At 33.3% G+C, this 20,639-nt stretch overlaps 2 protein-coding genes across 3 annotated transcripts in view; one reads left to right on the top strand and one right to left on the bottom strand.

Moving 5' to 3' along the window:
- The window catches only part of LOC106102146 (optineurin-like), a 12,070-nt gene extending 11,292 nt beyond the window's left edge, over nucleotides 1–778 (top strand). Inside the window, exon 13 of the mRNA XM_013281555.1 lies at nucleotides 427–778. Coding sequence (XP_013137009.1) covers nucleotides 427–617 — 191 coding nt within the window. The 3' untranslated portion in view covers nucleotides 618–778. The remainder of the gene's footprint in view (nucleotides 1–426) is intronic.
- A 4,232-nt stretch (nucleotides 779–5,010) lies between these two features.
- The window catches only part of LOC106102423 (ion transport peptide-like), a 49,171-nt gene continuing 33,542 nt past the window's right edge, over nucleotides 5,011–20,639 (bottom strand). For both annotated transcript variants that reach the window (XM_013281896.1, XM_013281895.1), the window contains exons 2-4: nucleotides 8,912–9,129; nucleotides 8,511–8,631; nucleotides 5,011–6,818 (exon numbers count right to left, since the gene is read on the bottom strand). In XM_013281896.1, the coding sequence (XP_013137350.1) occupies nucleotides 8,511–8,631; nucleotides 8,912–9,129 (339 nt within the window). In that variant the 3' untranslated portion in view covers nucleotides 5,011–6,818. The remainder of the gene's footprint in view (nucleotides 6,819–8,510; nucleotides 8,632–8,911; nucleotides 9,130–20,639) is intronic.

Below are 20,639 nucleotides of genomic sequence, written 5' to 3'. Positions count from 1 at the left end.
TAAACTTTCGCATTTATAATATTAGTAAGATTAGCAATATATAGGGGAAAGATTTGTATTTTTGTATGTATTGAAATAACTTAAAAACTACTGGCAGATTTAAATTCTTTCATTGTTAAAAAACTACGTTATTAGTGAATAACACATTTTTTTTAATCTCAACTTGACGAAGTTGCGAGCAATATCTAGAGAAAAAATTAAATCAAATATTTCTTGTTTAACTAGTTGTCGCCCATGACTCCGTCTTTGCAAAATTAAAAAAAAATATCCTACAACAATGTTCTAATATACCAAGTTTCATCTTTCATCATTCATATCATCCAAAATACATCTATTCATACATCCATCCATAATAGTAAGAAGTGGAACCCTGATCTAAATCCTATGTCCTAATTGATAAGCAATTGTAATCCATGTAGTTTTAAGCGTTCTTTATAAATGTAATTAAAAAAAAGGTTCGCAAAAAGAAGAAACTATCAAATGAGTCAGGGGCGGGGCCTTCTGGGGCGGAGTCTCCGCGCACCCCGCCCCCGCAGCGCTACACCTGCCCCGTCTGCGACAACACATTCAAGACTCTGATATTCCTGCAGCAACATGTCGACTCTTGTTTGTTGTGAATTAACACAATCATCTGCCACTAAGGGCTTCACTTAGTGTATTAATAATGCTACAGTATAGCTGACAATCGAAAATAATTCGCAATCCCTTTTGAATAATACAGCAGAATACTGAAACGACATTTAAATTTATAACACCGCCTACTAATATTTACAAAGAGAAAAGTTTTGTATTTTTATATGTACTGAAATAACTCAAAAACTACTGGGCCGATTTCAAAAATTCTTTTACTATTAAAAAGTTACGTAATCAGTTAATAACATAGGCTATGTTTTTTTTTATTTTTTAATTTCAGGCTGACGAATGAAATATAAAATCTTCGTTTAAACTCAAATTCCATTATTATTTTTAAATGTGTTAAAATACGTTTCTTATTTCAACTCTTATTGAACATTAAGTTATTGTACCTTTAATGATCTACACTAAAGGAAGTCCTTAGTAATCAATTAACGACTCGATGTGGCAGTAAAATTCGTTTTCCGTACTAATTGCAATATGCTGAGATTCTTTTTTAGTATTTTGTACTGAAATATTTTGCATTTCTTTTTACAGTTTTTTTATTTATTGAATCAAGTATTTGTAAACAGCTTTAGTTAAGTAAACTAAGTTTTATTTAACGTAATAAATTGTGCATAACTACCTCTGAACACTAAATGTTTTTGTATTGTAAAATTGTTTAACTATTTTTTTTTATAACATAAGGTGGCAAACGAGCAAGCGGCCACCTGAATCCGCCAAAATGGCGAAGCGACTGCCCATAGACATCCGCAATTGCAGATGCGTTGCCTACCCTTATCCGACGGAGGAGATGCACATAAAGAGGATATTTCCCCTTCCTATGCATCTCCTCAACCGTCAAATCCACTTCCTCTTCCCATCATCTTGTGAGAAAAGGGTGGTAAAGAGAAAGGGACTAAAATTAGGCCTCAACTAACTTAAAAGATGTTATACTATTAATAGCAATAATGGTTTAAATTTGTGAATTATTTATTTCTCGTTTTTTAACGTTAAATACAAATTTAACGAATGTACAAAACAGTTTGTTTTTAATATAATTTTGTTAAAGGAATCTCATTATTTTAATAAGAAACCTTCGAAACAAAATATTAGGTGAGGTGATATTTGTATGTTTTTGTTGTCAATTCAATGTGTTAATACTAATAAATAGATTTCTAGCTAAAAATAAATTAAACAAGTGTTGCCATCTTTCGAAATAATGCCGATTTTCGCGAAAAAGTAAGGTCTGATCAGAAAAATAGAAAACCTTGTAATGTGAACTTGTAAACCTCATTACGTCATATGCAAAGATCAGAAGAAATTAATTATTTTTACATAGTAAAGTATTTTATATTTCTGGTCAACTTTGCTTTAAATTGAAATGCGTATAAGTATGGAATGTAATTCTGCATTTTTTTTTCAGTTTGTACTTTTGCATGTCGATTTTTATTGTATTTTTAATATTAAGGTAATGCCTTTGTTGAATGCTTGTATGTTAAATGTAACCAATAATTGAGTTATTTAAAATAACATGTATAAAACCGTTAAGTTACTAGTTTTTACCCTAACAGTGTATACTGCCGAAACACTTACCAAATAACATTGTCTCTTTCGATCTCGTAGAAAAGATAGAGATGAAAATTATTTGGTACTATTTCGACAGTAAAACCCACGTTTGCAGTGTAACTATTTTTTTAATATTGTGTTATACGTTTTCTAATATTTCTTGTTATTTTCCAGGTGTACAAGTGCCCCAAATGCATGAAATTCTCCAGCGATCAGTACAAAGTTATGGAGGATCATTTCGACTTCTGTTTAGATGATTTTTAACAAGTAAGTGATATCAAATTAGCTGATCATAGCCGATTATTAAAACGACATTTACAGCTACGCTTAGGGCCTGTCCCACGACTGGCTGATAGAGGCTCAGATAGCTTAAAAATGACGTCACTGTCAGATAAGGGTACAAAATCAGATATTTCCGTCACATATTTTACACGTTGGATTGTTATCAGACAGTTTAGAATTTGGTGGGACAGGCCCTCTCCAAATTTAATTATTTATTGTATTTAAGAATAGTTTCAACATTTGGCCGTACTACTATTAGGATACCTAAGATGTCCCTCAGTGAACTAAATGACCCTTAGTGACCATAAAATGACCTTTGAATAAGTTTTATAAATTGACTTTTTCCATTACACTTTTAAAATGTGTCTTCAGAGGTTTTAAATGGATTTTTATTGCCTCCTAGTTATATGTCCAATAGTGGAAATATTATATATATTTTTATTAAACTAAATGTGAATTGTACACTGTATAAAATGTGATATATTTTAAAAACTACCCTTCATGTAACTCTAAACCATTATTAAATTAAAAACATTAATTTTATATCAAATTTACAGATAACCGTTGGTGCCATCACTACGACGTTTGATTGACTTAAAACCGCAGTTTTGTAAGCAATTGTCTCCTTTTTTCGGATTATTCCCAACCGTCACCTAGCTCTGTCCCCACGTGAGAATACAAAGTTTCATCCTTCCCACTATCACCAATAAGGTGACAGATGAAACCGTTATGGAATAAAATGTGCTCCAACCGGCCCTCATCGCAAAAGTTGGGACGGATGGAACTTTTTACTCTCATTGTTCCCACGTGGGGACAGAGCGGGGTGACGGTTGGGAATAATCCTTTTAGTCAACTATAGTTACCTATTTCATACTTCCCTAAAAAATTGTATGTAGAAATATTTTTCTATGTAGAAACGATAGAAACATATGAGATTCATATATGTACAGTACTAGATAATAAATGAAATTAATACAGGTAAAACCCAAATATATTAATACAAAATTTATTTAAAATTGGTTGCAGTTAACTATTTATATTAGAACATATTTTAACTTGCTAATAAACAAACCCATAGATTAGTCATTTCCGTCCGCTCTGCAACAAATAGTCTTTGATATTTATTATCTTTGCTCTATGATTTTCCCGCGCAAAATACAAATTGCAATCCTTATTATCCAAAACTGTCACACAAAATTGGCTTTTATTAATTAATTTTTATGGTATATTTTGTTTTTATTTTAACAATGACGGTTTTTCGCTATATTTAAAGCATGTATATTTGTTAAATTAGATATATTTTGGTAAAAAATTCTCGTGCCATGTGATATCTTATAGTTTTTATGTATAAAACATTTCATTAAAAGTTTAAAATAAAATAATATGTTCCATGAAATAAAAAATGTGGTTTTTAGCTTTGGCTATAGATACGGTGAAGTTGAAAATAGACGTGCTGTCTACTCTAGTTAGATTGAAGTCGTGATAGATTTTCATATCAGATTGAAAGTATACGATTATCGAGTGATTGAAAAAGACTGGTTTGGTTATGTTTTTATTATTAGTTTGACTATTTCACATGTGAAATTAAACATAGATATTTTGACTGTGCATATTAAATGTACTATTAATTTTTATAATCTGTTAATTTGTCAATTGAAATATACGTTATTTGCTAGTTTAAAGGAAAATAAACCTTAAGCCTAATATCTTTTGAATGCGTTTCTGTTACCACGCACATCAATAAAATGTTTCTCCATTTTGTATTAGAAATTAATGAATAAAAGCATGTTTTATTAATCCTGTGTTTTTTTTTTCAACTTGGATCAATTAAACCAGAATAAAAAAACTGATTTTTGACAGCTGTCAAAATAGACATAGATTATAGTTCTGGAGATAAGATTTTTGAGGTTATTTAATATGAGACGTTATGTAAGTCTTCTACAACTTTACACACGTCACTACTGTTTATTAATATGTAAACATAGACACGTATTCAAATACACGTAACATGTACGTGGTACATTAATTATTCGATACATCATATACTTCGCGTCTGTTTGTGTATCTTATTTAAAAGTAATTGAATTCAATCATATATAAATAGAGCACGTAACAGCCGTAATATGTTGTATGTCGGTAGCTAGAATGTCATACCCACTGTAGTGCATACATTTTATAAGGTGACATTATTATTGCTTGAGGTAGACCTAGAAAGTGATGGATGGATTGCGTGAAAGGTGATCAAGGGAGTGATGACTGAGATGACGGATGGTAGTTATTTGGAGGACGAAAACCCGGTGCGCCATACGGCAGTAAGATAAGGTAGGGGAGATGATGATTTTTATGTCGCTAAACCAAGTTACCATATAGTCTACATTAGTCTCCGTTATACTTGCATGTCTGTGTATACTTTAACTATGATTTTTTTTTATTTTAAATCTGGCAACCCAACAATGATGACTTAAAATTAAGCTACAAAGGTTATTGAAGATGTGCGCAACCGTAGATACTAGATTGGTAGGACAGGTAATTAGTAATAGACAGTAATCGTTTTCAAAATGTAATATATTTCGTGGAACCCGTAGCGTTTCTTAGCTGTTTTATATAAAATTTATACAAATAGAATAATATTTCACTAATTCAATATTTTTTTTTATAATTTTTTTTATAAAATATCTTCACAGGTCCTATAAATTGTTATAACAAGTCTAAATATTAGTTAAATTCGTTAAAACTAGTTTCTTGGGTCAACTATTGGCACCATTTTTAACACATGGCAGATGTGGTTCATTACAATTTGTCATAAAATCGAGTTTTAAATTTTATAATCTGTAATACAACAGGTAAAGGTTAAGAAACGCTAAAAGAAATCTATAAATAGCTGAGATTCGAACACAGAGAAGAGTTTTGGCGAAACTAATATATAGAAAAGTAAGTATAAACCGCAACTTACAGAATATATCAGAAATACACGAACGAGGAAAGATAATTTTTACGTAATCACTGGTACGGTCGCATGCAATACCGGTTTATTTCTTTCATAATAAATAAACCGTTAAAAGTAACAAAATAATAAATAGTTCGAAAGTATACAAAAAAATAAATCTTTATAAATACTTAAAAACTAATTAAATTGTATAATATATCGCTTAAAACTGAACTTCGCAGATACAACCAAAACTGATCGAAGCAAAGAAGATACCACAGACTAAATTGTTCTATAGTGTTGCCAGTCACTGTCAACACTTACCAAAAAGGTTGTTAACATTTCGTAATTAGTAAAGCATAATCTTTGCTTCGTTGATGCGATAGTTACCAATATGGCTCAGATAATATAAGCATATGTGATGCATTAAATACAAAATGTGCAATTAAAACTAAATATTAAAAAAAAAATTCTATTACAACATGTTGTACATTAAATTCAATAAGTTGTCTTTTAAATTTCGAATTAATTGTTCCTCTTAAGTTTTTTGTCAAAGATTATAAATGCGTCCAATGCAATAGGAAAAAAACAATTTTATACAAACAAGCTTAGACGACATCGTTGAATTTAATGTAAACCGTTTATTTTGTTCGTTCGATTAATATATTTACAAGCCTATTAACACTAAATCATAATATAATACATAATTTAATACCGTCAGTTATAAAAGGCGATGTTAGTAAGAAATCAAAATCTAAAAGTAAAAAGCGTTTTTAAATACTGTGCTTGGAATGCGCAATGTAATTAAAATGACTTCAGTCGGATAATATTGTTCTTTTTTAGTTTTTTTTTCCAAAAACAGATCGGATGAGATGGCCAGCATCGAACCGGAATATAGTCTGTCTACATTTATGTGAAAAATTTAAAAAGTCTATTAGTATAAAATAAAAAAGAAATGTTTAATGTACTTTACACATCTGTAGCTAGTTAGAAGCCAACAACTAATACAAAAATTTGCATATATCCATCTAAACTATTAAATACACAAATATCCCTAACATTGTATACAAATTATCTAACACAAATTACGATAATATTACAATTAGTTGCAAACATAAATAATTTTTATGTCGCGGTAAAGACTAGAATACGTTGAGGATAGAAAGCAGATGTCGGTGGCGGAGGAAGTCGACAGTCGTTTCTGCTTTTTGTTGGCGAAGCGGTGGAGTCACGGTGACTGATGCGATGGTCGTTGTCCACTCTGCGACGGTCGTTGCTACTCGGTCTATATGTTCGCGAGGTGTCCGGCGAGCTGGCAGCTTAGCGTTTGCCGAGGTAGTCGACAAGTTGTTCAATTTCCTCCTTTTCGTCAGTGAGTAGCAGAGTCTCCACACAACCATCGAAGTATTTTGACTGAAAACATTCCTGCCTGGAAACGTAAAACTTGTATTAGTACGATATATTTAACTCCTTATATGCAATAGTACAGATTAAAAAAAAGAAAGAAGCTTGTTAAGTTTTTGGAAGATTCGTGTTATTTACAATAGTAAGCTGTCGTTTCAATGCGATAAAGTGATACAAGTAAAGGTCGACAAGTCCGAGTGCATCGTTAAATAATCATTTTCCAGACAAAAGAACAGGAAATTCCTAAATATAAATGATAACATTATCGTAAGCGATGGCAAACGAATTGTTCGTCTTGAGAAAAAAATGGTAAAGAACGGTCTGTGATGTTTACTCTTTGTTGTTTATTGTCTTTAAAAATTCTCATTAAAATGTTCATGTGAGAAATGACGAAACCATCTTCAAGAAGATAATGAAAAAACTAATTAGTCCATATCCTATTTCAACTTGTTCGTGCCAATTGTAACTAAATTGTGTACATTGTTGTTTGCTGTTTGCAAATCTTCACAAGATTAAAAGAAAAACTTCGTCCGCACAGAATTAAGAATGCAAACTAGTCAGTAGTTCTTTCAGACTATATCCTACATCTGTGCCATATTTCATTGATGCGTTAAGCATTCAGTCGCAAAAAACGTCCAGATATCCATTCAAACTTTAGAATTATTGGTATGTTTATATACTTAATTATTATGCATTCAATTTATTTTAAAAAAGGCCATATACAAAATTTCTACATAATTGTTCTCTGGTTCATTAGATGTCGTAAATGCCGTGTACCCTTTTATAAACTTACCGCATGTGGTATGCATGACTTCGCATCTGAAGAATCTTACAAGCCTATTTGCGTCAGCGATTAAACAAATTAAATACTTGCAATAACTTTAACTAAAGTTTTCTAACTCTGCTCTCTCTTTTAGCCAACTTACCTGACCCTCTACTTAAATGTATGCCGAATACCTTTGCAAGAATTTATAGCGTTTAAACATGCAATTTATCGTTATTAACAATTTTGCGTGTAGTGCAATTAGTAAAGAAAGGCTCGTGCTAAGATTTGATGTTACAAGCACCCAAAAGCTTTGTTCCCCAAAGAACTAAGGTTCAGTTACTTTAAAAAAAGGCGATTGGAAAGGCGTCGAATGCAATAGTAATTATCTGTCACCTACAAGTTCCCATATGCGTATCATTACAAGTTTTCACGTACAAACCAGATTCTATAATACGGAACTAGAATACACCGAGATTGTAATCTATTTATTTTTACTTTTTGCACTATTAACATGCGTTATTCTAAGAAGTAATGTCCACATGGAAAACAGAGGGCTTATCAGGAATATGCGTGAATAATCGTAACGTCATCGCCTGATTTTGTATTAAAGTGCATAAACAAATTTCATACAAATTTTATCGTTACGGTATGAATACATTTCTGCAACTGTCACGCAAATATCATAGTAGACCCTCAGACCAATGACGAAGAGTTTTGTTCCCTTAATGTGTTTTATTAAGTATGAAAAATATTGCGTACATGAAACAGTTTAACAAATACAAACATATTTGTGACCGGATAAAGTAGCCCATTTGAAGAAAGAAAGAAATTTAGTATATTTTTTTACAAATTATGTCATGTTTAATGCATAGGGAACTTTAGAAAATTATTATTGCGCCATAACCGAAAAAGGATAGAGAGGTAAGGAAGGTCAAAAAAACACTATGGTACCTAAATCTTTGGATCGGCCCCGTGTAACTTTTTAATGTACTCCTTGAAGAGTTCGAGCTGGTCAGTTTCTTGCAGCACTTCAACGCAGCCCTTGAAGTAATCTGTCGTGAAACAGTCTTTCCTGTGCCCCAACGAAACATACACAACTTTAACAAAATTCACATCAAAACATCGCAATTTTCTACTAGATCGTCTCATCTGTAATATGCTGGCAACTTTAAATACACCAACAGTAAAAAATCATATGTTGTACATGGCAACATTGACGATGTCATCTGTCAGAAATAATGACATTTATAACTTCACATAAAATGTTGCCAGCATTGAAAATTTGCGATTAAAAATAAAATAAAAACCAAAATTGACAACACAATATCTAATCAAATTAACATAGTATATACCTGCAGAGGTTGTATAGAGAGGGCTCCCGGAAGAGATTGTAACAGTCGTCGCAGATGCGGTCGAGGCGGGCGAAGATGGAGGCGTCGTAGATGCCCTTGCATTGCAGCTTGAAGAAGGAGCGGCGCGCCACGTGGTGCGCGGGGGCCGGCGACGCGGCCGCGCCCGGCGCCAGCGCGCACACTGCTGCCAACGCCACTACCACTGAGCTCAGATGCATCTGCAGCAACAGCATTCATACAATTACTTTCCTACATTTTTTATTAGAATACCATGTAGTAATGAACAGGCCATCTACAATTCTGTTCATGTTCTTTTGAATTATCTTTTAAACTATTTAATGTAAAAAAAACATAATATAAACAAAATATTTAAAAATATAGGTGCATTACATAAAATAGACAACAAAAACAAATACAGAAGAAACCGAAATTAACAAGAAAAATAATATAAAATACGCTAGTGTAATGAATATGTAGGAGGCCTTTGCCGACTGGCAAATAGACAGCTGTAATGAAAAAAATCTGTAACTCTGTATATCTAGTTCATATTCTTTGCAAGCTATTCTGAATAAACGGCGATTTCATTTCTTTTATTTTAAGGTAAAAAGGTTAAGCTTGTCTCTAAGATTACGACTACCAAGTGCACTTCATGTTTCGTAAGCCCAGTAAACTCGCTGTAACCTTTAAGATGGAACAAAGTGTTTGCTAATTGCAGCCAGAAATAGACGGCTTGTTTGATCACACACGGCATACGCATTGCTTACTAACCACACTGTTATAACTATACTAAACCGTCACAAAATATAACCTCTGGTTTAAATTCTTTTGTGATAAATTACATGAAGAGCTACCTCATTATTTCAGATGAAGATAAATTCACTCGTCGCAGTGAAAGTTTGGAAGAAAACTCTTTGTTCCGCCGATAAACGACGATTCGTAAACGACTTCAGAGAAAAAGCGCTTGTTTATAGCGTTTTGATTTTAGATTTATCAGATAACCATTATTGAATTCGTTTTAAATCGGGGAATTTTAAAAAATCGTTTTCAAAAGATTACAATCCGTGAGTGGACTGAGAATCGATGTGAGCGGGAGTGTCGTAAGCGATGCGTCGACGGTCAGCCGGCGCGGCGGCGGCGCGGGAAAACAGCGTAATTATTGGCCTACGCTTATAAATCATCCGTGTGGCATTACCTAGCGCAGACCACACGCCGTCTGCCACTTAGCGGTGTCTACCCTCTTTAACAAGAAGCTTTTGACAACCGGCCCCGGCTACAGGCTAAATAATTATAGATTTAATTCATCACGACGTTGCTGTATGCTTACTGATACGAAAACTTATAAGGATCGCGGACAGAAAGCGTCATTTGTGATGGAAAATAAATTGAATAATTCATATTAACTTTTGCAGTAATTTTTTTATTATCAAACTTTATTTCCTAACCTGTAGAGAGTCATCGTAGCAATTTGCTTACAAGTTATTTCTTAATCGCACACTAATAACTGAGTATGGCAAGGTAAATGGTAATATGGGTGAATTTACATATTTCACGTGTTTTTTAACTAAGGGGCGGGGTTGCCGGGCGAGATTGACTGACTCGGTGTGGCCGAGCAGGTGGTCGAGCAGGCCACTTAAGTAATACGTCGATTCTAAGAAAATGTCTTACTTAGACAAACTTGAAGTGAGAATGATCATACCATACATGCTACATGCTAATTTTAACATGAAAAATAATGACCACAGAACTAATATGACAACTCATTCGTTGTAAAAAAGGTTGAGAAAAATCTGCCATTATTTTATAAAGTCGCGAGTAGGCGAAACCATTAAGTGAAGTTATCGCCATTAAAGACGCCCAGAACCTAAAATTAACGGTACAAACTGGTTAAAAACCGAATTATAATCATTCAACTCAAGCCTTTATTCATAAAAAAGCATACTTTATCGTTTGTCTCATTAAAATTTAGCAAAGGTACTCAATTGACTATATAATTGCTGATAATTTTTGACAGAAAAAAAAACCGAATAGTTTATGGTTAAACAAATAGTGTACCGTTAATAACGTTATACTGCTATAGCGTTGCTCCTTAAAGCTATATAATGTAGTTAACCTCTTTCTCTCTGGTTGTTAAGTGCTCTGAGACGACTAACCTGAGACAGCCGCTAAACTTGAGAGTCACTCGCGGCTCTAAAAGCTTCATTGTTTGTCTTACAGGAGTTTATAAAAGTTAAAAGATGTAAAAAAAAAAATTAAACCCAGTTAATAACATTTTAGAGAAAATTTTGCAACTAAACCTATCTTATAAGTATTAAAAATGTGAAAGTTAATGTGGATGTTTGTTACAGTTTGCCGCCTAAACCACAGATGTAGAGCATAGTCTGGAACAACATAGGTTACTTTTTTAATCTACGCGCTCGCAGTCGCGAGCGAAAGTTATAAAATAAAGCTTATATTCGTCTAAAATTGCGAGAATAATGATTGACATTGCAAAAATCTTTGTTGGATTCTAAGTATCGAAATAATTAGGTGATTAGGATGTTCTTCGTGTGTGGGAGAGTCAGCGACGCCCCGAAAACGAAACCGGTTCCCTGGAGATCTCTAGTTATATGAGAAAACCAAACAACATCTTCTGATACTATCGGAATTATTAATATTTTTTTTAAATAGGAATAATAAAATTAGAAGAGGAAGACCGAAGAAAGTATGGATGGATTGTGTGAAAGAGGATATGTTTAAGAAAGGAGTGAATTCAGGTCTGACGGCTGATAGAGATGTATGGAAGAGCAGCACATACTTTGCCGACCCTCCGTAAGGGATAAGGGCAAGTTGATGATGATGAATCAAATTATTCCTTTTCTTACATCATACAAAACAAATTCAAACCTATATTTAGTTAGGTGTTCTTTAAGAATAAAGTATTACTTAATGCATCCCACGGGAAATGTAACTATTATCGGGATGAAAGTAGCCTATGTGTTCTTCCAGGCTATGCTCTAAATCTATGCCGAAGTTTATGAAGGTCCGTCCAGCCGATTCATACATCCATCCATCTAAACTTTCGCATTTATAATATTAGTACGAATGATTTACACTAATGCTGCGGTTTAAAGGATTTAAATAACATTTGTCTATATAGAACATAGTCTGGAAGATCTTAAGCTATTTACTGTTGTTTTTAAAATTCCATGCGCGCAAAGTCACGGGCAAAAGCTAGTATACCTGTATATTTAGAAAATTATACGGTTCCCTATAATGTTGTGGTCGGGAGGCGCGTCCGACCAGTTTTGCAGGGCGTGCGGTAAAGATGCGACGGTGGGGCTCCGGTAACGAGCCGCCGGCGCCCTAGGGCTCCGCTGATTCATGCCCGCTTTGTAATAAAGTTATTAAGTGGCCGGTCTCGTTTCGCATGGGAACCGGAGTTTAACGAGTCAGTTTGCGGTAGAGCGAGGATATTTATAGAATGCTGATTTGTGTGCGTTTTTGTTTACTTTATTATCTTTATATGCACGTATTTTAAAGATTCTACATACTAACTTAGAGTAGAGGGATACATCGACTTTAAGACGTCATCATTCAATGTTACTTTAAGTTTTCTGAGAAGCTATCGAAGATGTCTCCAGCCGATGCCAATAATTCTAATTAGGCTATTGACAACAAACAAAATTACAAAATTAGTTCGTAAAACGTTTTACCGTTCATTATCTTTATCTGTACTAATATTATAAAAAAAGATTTGTATTTTTGTATGTATATAACTCAAAAACTACTGAGGCAATTTTAAAAATTCTTTCACCGTTAGAAAGGTAATTTATCTGTGAGTAACATAGGCTATATTTTGTTATTGTTTGTACTTTCATTCGGGTGGAACCACAAGCAACAGCTAGTACTAGATAAAAGGATTTGCTCTTATGAAATTGTAATGATGCAGTCTTCAACATGACTACGATCTTTTGAAAACGGTTCTTTGCGATAAAAGTGGTTTGGACCATGATAATAATTGCCAATCGAAGTATATTACAATTGGTTTTTACTGGTTTTTAACTCGTACAAAATGATATTGCCGTCCTTCTCATCCGTCTTAAGAGAATTGAGATAACATTTCAAATATAATGCATTTGCAAATAGTAATCTTATCTTTACTTGTCCATTAATCATTTGCATACAAGATTGTAAAAGATAAAATTATTTGTTTATTGAAATATGACTTATTTCCTACACATTTGATAAAAAAAAATTGATCGAATTTAAGCGATCATCACATATGTTAAAAAATATTTTTTTTTTAAATTATTTGAACAGAAAACTAATAGTTTTAGTGCAATAGGGAGGTTATGGATTAAATCAAGCAAGAAGGCAAGGTCCTTAGGTGAAGGTACTGCGTCACCACGCATAATATTAAAGGCGATTAACACTCTTTTCCACTAATACGTCTGCACTAATTATCTATGATAGAACAGCAGTCGCTTGAAATCGCTTAGTAGAAACAGGGTTTAAGGTCGACGCAAACTCCGGCCAGACAGCTCGGCAGCGCCACCCACTGCGCGGTGCGAGCCAACACGAATGCAAACGTTAAACTACATACGCTATATGCTAATAGCGTTTATACAACTAGTTGGATCAGCGAATCTTGATACTTGTAATGTAAGGGCAGGTTTATAAGTTGAAGCAATGACTATAATGTTAAGTAAATAAAATGTAGAGAACGAGCAATTTGAAGTATTCTAATTCTTGAAGTACTTTTCAATAAGTAATATATTTATGAAAAGATGTGCATTCCGACTGCATATAAATTAGATAAAGACGTCATCCGTCCTCAGATAACAAACGTTACGTAAAACCTCCACAATGTAAGTTATAAACATTTATATAATACTCTACAAGTTATTTACAAAGAAATTAAGTAATAGAGAACTTCAACACGAAAGAGTCACATAAAGTTTTTTAACATTTAATTATTTTTAGACGCAAAGAAACTAATAAAAAGCCAATAAATTATTCTTAAGACTAAGGAAAGTGTCATCGTCGCGTAATATACAATAAATATAGTTACTTTATTATATTTACAAAAACTACTATTCAACACTATATTTGAGTGACCAGTTAACGTTGAGCCTTGTTATGTGAAAGTAGATATTTAGTATACAAGTTTAGGAGACCTTGTTACATTGGGTATTGGTTTTAGACAAAATGGCACCGCCATAGGTAATTGCATTGCGTTACATTAAACGTCTGTATTTTCCTCAATTCAATACTTGTTTTAAGTTTTTAAAATGTTAATTTGACAGGAAAATTTGCAACGGCAATAGGTGTAAAATAGAAAAAAATAACTACTTTTAAGTTTTACTGGCTGTTCCAGTGCGGCTTCATCCGCATGAAGTGTCAAAATCAAATGCACAAATGACAATTGGCTCCTTGATGTTGGCAGCAACTTATGGTCTCTTTCGCACATTACGTTTTTTACCCAAAATATTTAACCCCTTAGTGTAATGGCGTGAAAATATATAGCCTAAAGCGTGACGTAAGTGTAGGGCTTTTTATTTAAAAAATAACTATTCAAAAATATGCTCTAATTGCTGACATCTTAGACAACATAAAAGTGTGTGTTTACGCTTTATTATATTAGTATAGATTTGGAAGTCATAATTATAATTTATTTTATTTATATAAAAATAGAGTTTGTTTCTACAAATCTTTTATGCGTGGAATGGAACATCTAGATATAATAGAGCGAGTTTTATCTAGGCGATGTGTGTGTGCGTAGTAAATTGAAATACGCGTTGCGATTTCAAATGAGCCTTCGTTGCGTAAAGACATTGATGTAAAGCAAAATGTCATTACACCCGCCTTTTCCTTTTACGAACACATTATTAAAGCTTTTCGAGCCCTAAATGTCACACTGAATCATTAATTAGTAAATAAAGGAGACCCTTAGTGCAAATAAGAAACCTTACGACTCCCAGTGCGGTAGTAAGAGGTTAAATTGTAAACTTTTATATTTATGTAGATTAAAAATTGACTGATCATAGATTAAAAATGTCAAAATCATTGAAATACAACCATAGACAACATTTTTAAAGATTTACTTCTATTTTATTTTTAAAATAATAGTGTAATTCTGTGTATAAATTGATAAAATATAATGTGTACAAAAGGCGGGAGACAATAACCGGCTATCCGTGGCCGATCAGCGGCCATTGTGTCCGGCAACCTTCGCGGCGACCTCACCGCGAGGCCTCCAAACAATTTGTCGCATATCTCGTACGCTCTCACTTCCTAGTTTCACTGAAGATGTTGAATAATTGAGTTACAACTCATTGATGTTAAGAAATCTCAACTGATAACGTCCGACTTGGATCGTTGAATGAATAAAATATCAAGAAGTGTGCGTCCGCGTAAACGATATTAATCGAATATTACTTAAGTAATAAAGGATGCGTAATTGTGTATTACATTCTATTTCAACCTATTTTATTTACATTTTATATTGAAGTCAAAACTGACATAACAAGTTTAGAGCGTGTGAATTAATTTAAGATTTGTGTAACTTTCCTTCTTGATCCACTTCCTCAATCTGAGTCAGAGTTTGCAAAAAGATACGAAGCTTGAGATTCGAGTTAGTCATCGATACCGAACGTTTTCATCCGGCGTAACCGTAAATAAAGACGTTTAATCTGTCAGAATATTGGATTTCGTGACCGTTGAACCGAAGAGAACGGTTATTAATAGATTTACATTGCAATACAATATCTTTGAATAGACATGGAAACGGGATCAAAGGTATTGCAACTATTATATACAACTAGCTATTGCCCGCGACTCCGTCCGCGTGAAATTTAAAAATATAACCTATGTTAAATAACCGTTCTAACGGTGAAAGAATTTTGAAAATTGGCCCAGTAGTTTTTGAGCCAAACAAAGTTTTCCTCTTTATAATATTAATATAGATTGAATCAGTCTAAAATTAGAATATTAAAAAGGACCAAGGATTCAAGCACTTCCCCAATTTAAAAAAAAAAACACGTGAAAGATTTGAATATGTATAAATAAATCCTTACAATATGACTAGTATTTAAATCGACATTAATCAGTCGAACAAAAAGGCGGGAAAAGTAACGGTATGGCAACATCGTAACGTCATTTTTTCGCGGCATTGACACCAAAACGTCACACGTATATGTCAATTCGATTGATGTACTTATATAACATACCGAAATCGAGTGCGTGGTCAATTAGAGGCTAGGTCGCATGATGACTGTTCCGCGAGCTATGAGGCAATTAACCACGTGCGCGATATGTAGGCCAACGAGGAATTACAGCTGAAACTGACGCACTTACAACGTCATGCTTTGACAGCATCCATAGAAAACAGCGATTCTTAAGAAATGCATACAAATATATAGGTTACATATTTTATTTCTTAATGTTTGCTCACTATTCTGTCATATTTACGTCCTTTTAGAAAATTAAATTCGCAGACAAAATTATAGAATAGTTAAAAGTTCTCGTATAATTATATTTCTAATCTTTAAAGGTTTAACTTAGATTTTAATGGCAATAATTTAGTTTAATAACCATAAATTAGTATTAAAAAGTTTACAGCGTTTTTACGTCTCGCATTTCTAGCTTCTCCATTTCTAGTCTCATCTCTTCTTAATGTTTATATTATTTTTTATGTTACTATTTACGAGGCTAGTCTTGTTTAGTTGTGAGGTTGGTTGGAACTCGTATTCAGCGAGTTCACCTCGGAATTCTTGCAACTTTAATGATAAATAATTACACCACTACGTTGCTTAGTCGGTTTTTAACTCCGTTTTCAAACTAACATGGGACCTATAACTTTATTTATAATGTAACTTGAGTACGTTAAAAAACAATCGTTATATCCCTATATTTTAATGTACTAACAAGTAAAGAATCATTATTCTTATAACTAGTCGTTTTGATTTCGTTTATAGGGACATTTTCAGTGTCTCTAACTGTTCAATTATTGGTACTATTTCGGTGTAACTACGATGACCGTTTTACTATAAATAACAATAAGTAGAAACTGTTCGAAGCTTGGGTAATAATTGAATTTATAGGCTATCTTAGTAAGAAAATTAATAACATTGTAAATGTAAAATTCAAAGCAATTTTGAGGTTAAGTGTGACAGTTTAGAAATTGGGAGCATGGTTATGGTATGTTAAAATGAAAAATGTAATCAAACAAACATGTCAAAATAATATTCACATCGTTTATGTGGTTCACGAGTAAAAGAAACGTCAAAGAAACTTTTTTCTTTGCAATTTCTCAACATCGTGCAACTTTATTCAAAGTAAAGCGAAGTTGTTTAAGCAGGGTCTGCGCGCCTCGCCGTCTGCGGCCGCTGTCACACGCACGCTCGCTAAAAACTTGTATATATTTATGTTGCATCAACACTACGTGGAATGAATTATTATGTACCTTTGCCTTATGCCTCCAACATAGTTTCCAACTGCGAAAAAAGCACGAGCAACCAGACACGTTTACGCGGGCATTTCGGCCACAGATGACAAAAGTAATCGAATTATTTTTGACAGTTTTATGCAATTGTTTTTTTTAAACAATTGTACTATACTTTATATGATTTTGCAAAGTTACGGTTATATTTAAACATTTCAACACAAACAAACATAATGTAATGTATAATATAACGTCATAGATATCAGCCGTTGACACTTATATGATCAAGTCATTTACCTCAAGCGATGCAGGTGGCAAATAAGAGCAATGCATTTATTAGTCTAGTCCTTGTTTAAAAAACAACTAGACTATTCTTATGTAAAATTAAATGTTAATGTAACTGGCAAGTAAGGCTTAATTTAGAAATTTGTCTATGGTACGTGTTTTATAAAACTTTTTTATGCTGCAAAGATGAATGTCAACGTTTTTTTGACGGTTTTAGCGGTATATTTAAAATGAGTGACTGATGTAATTTAATATCGTATTCGTAACTGTACAGAGATGCATTGTGCGGCCGCGCCGTGATTGGCATAGACAAGTTAATGTGCAAATTGTTGAATTTGCATCCAGCATTGTTTGTCAGTTTGTGTGTTATAGAGGTGAGTAACACGAGTGGAATTCGCTAACGATCTATTAATCACGATGATTGACGTATGATAGTAAATTTGATGGATTGTTCGTCTTCTGAACATTTACAAGGATAAACTGAGAATAATAAATCAAATATTTAATGAATAGATCTAAATATGGAAACTCATTCTCTACATGTTATTATCGTACATTTGAAATTACAACGGGATGTGGACAGCTTATTGGCTTAATAAAGCGTAACAACTTATTTGCTATTACAAAAAGGCATATAATCGCCTTAATATGTTTAAGTGCAGGCTGCGAGTCGCCGGAGCGCCTAGAAGTCTGTCGAACGTCGGTCGCGGTGGCCATTGGAAAATTGTCGTTATTATAAAGCAGCTAGTTTGGCAGGAAAGCAGTGGAACGTTCGAGATCGTTTATATAAACCTGAGCACTGTCGTTTATTTGGATCAGTTGACGACTCCGTTGCAATCCGCTCCTCGATTTTCCAATGCATAAAAAATGTTCATCGACTGCATTTAACCGGTTTCAAAACGCATTAAGGGGCTTTATGGATATGTTGTGTAAATAAAGGTTAACGGGGCTTGGGACATCACTACTGTGAACAGCTTTAACACAGATTATGTTGAGAAGATTGAATGTACAAAAAAAAGAATTGCATTGAATAAAAACTGTGTGGCCAGTGCTATAAATGAATTTTATAAAAAAAGAAATAATAATTTACAATCATACATTTTCAAATTCATGAAAAAAAAAATGATCGACATTACGAATCGTTTTCTTTATTTCTTGGCCCACCCTGAAAAGACCGAATAAAAAAAGATAAGATTCACGTCTACTTTTGCACGGGCGCTGGCCGGCATTAATCACAAACGTTCGGACCGCGATACAGATTAAAAAAATAAATAAATAAATACATAAATGGCGCTTTTCTTACCGATGTTATATCGCACCTTGTCAAAGATGACACGTGTTTTATTATTATCGTATCAAGGTCGAGAATCGTGTGAATTGTGAAGCGTTATGTGTAAATTTACGCTGGTCGGTTAAAATAACCAGACGGACTGGTTGGTTCTAGTGCCGTTGAACCGCACAGGTGGGCCTTGGATTACGAGAGATAAATTTAATACAGCATAATAATAGAGCCTTTACCGATTGACGCTTAAATATAGTCAGCGAGGCGGCTGAAACTGAGAGTTAATCGATGCAGGAAAAAAGAGCGTGAATTAAAAAAAAGTTGAAGCGGTAAAAAGCATTGAAGTTGCTCTGCCAAATTACCAATTCTGGATTCGTATTGTATTTCTTATTTTTCGAAAATAACTTTGTTTATGGTCTATTTGTCATAATATGATTAATGACGAACATAAATATCGTCACCAACGTTAATATATATTTTTGAAACATCGGGAAAATCCCTTGTTAGCGTAAATCGGAAAGCCCTGATTGGAGGAAACAAAAAGTAAAGCGATTGACATTTAACGTAAATATGTCTTTTGACGTCAGAAATATACCAGTTTTTTATTAAAAACTTCCAGTATATTCAAAGACTTAAAAAATAATGATATATGTAGTGCAACAAACTTATATGACCCGGTGGCCATAAGTGATTCTTAAGTTGATATTTTTTTTTCATTTCATTTTATTAACAATGTCAAAAAAGCAAAGCAAAAGATCTTTATCCTACCGTAACGTAGTAGAGTTCGAGAAACAATGTAGGCCAGTACTACGGAAATTTTGCGACATCAATTTTCTATACAAGTCAACGTAATTAACGACATAACTAAAGGCGGAAATATGTACTAGGAAGCGGATACAAGGAATGCTTACAGGCATTATGTAAATGATAATTACAAATGCCCTGCACTAGTAATATTGAGACGACATAACCTGTGACACTGAAATTGTGATCAAAAACAAACCAAAGATAATATAATTAACGTAATTTATAACAGGAAAGTTTTTGAAATTCGAACGCATGACGTAAAGAGGTCGGAAGCGATTCTAAATCTGAAATCTAACCGTTTCAAATGTTTATAACACAACTGTCAGGGACTGTTATCTCTTTTACTTTCAAAGAGAATAAGAGGGACATCATACATGTCACAGGCGCTATAACTATTGACATGTATATTTAGACGAAATTTTACCATTTAAACCTTTTTCCCTGTTAAAATACATATTAGTCATATAAGGAATTTTATCTTACGTTTCCTCATCGCGTAACATAAGCATAACTTCCTTCCCTAAATATCCTAAAATTATTATTGAATACCTAATTCATAAATTAATTTAAAAACACGACATGAATAACAAATTAACTAACCACAAACAAAATAACGCGGGTTTTTTAATCTACGATTGATACATTTGCCTAAAAGTTTGGTAAACTCAATAACTACGAGGTCGTTTTTAAAAATTCTTTTACCACAACAAAGCTACATTGTCACCGGTTTTAATATATTTTATGTACAATTATGTCGTCTATTCGTAATACTCATCTTCCAATTAATAAGTAACTTAATAATACGCAGTACATAACGTGACAATCAGGAAATGTACCGTACTTCCTGTAATCAGTGGCATAATGTTGACACTTCGACTTATGTCTGAATTCTTGTGTTTTTCCAACTGATAATATATTTATTGTCTATGGTT

The sequence above is a fragment of the Papilio polytes genome, unplaced genomic scaffold, assembly GCF_000836215.1.
Source record: "Papilio polytes unplaced genomic scaffold, Ppol_1.0 DF823923.1, whole genome shotgun sequence".
Classification (NCBI taxonomy): Eukaryota; Metazoa; Arthropoda; class Insecta; order Lepidoptera; family Papilionidae; genus Papilio; species Papilio polytes.
Note: the sequence above shows the minus strand (reverse complement) of the source record. Positions and strands in the feature narration are given on the sequence as shown.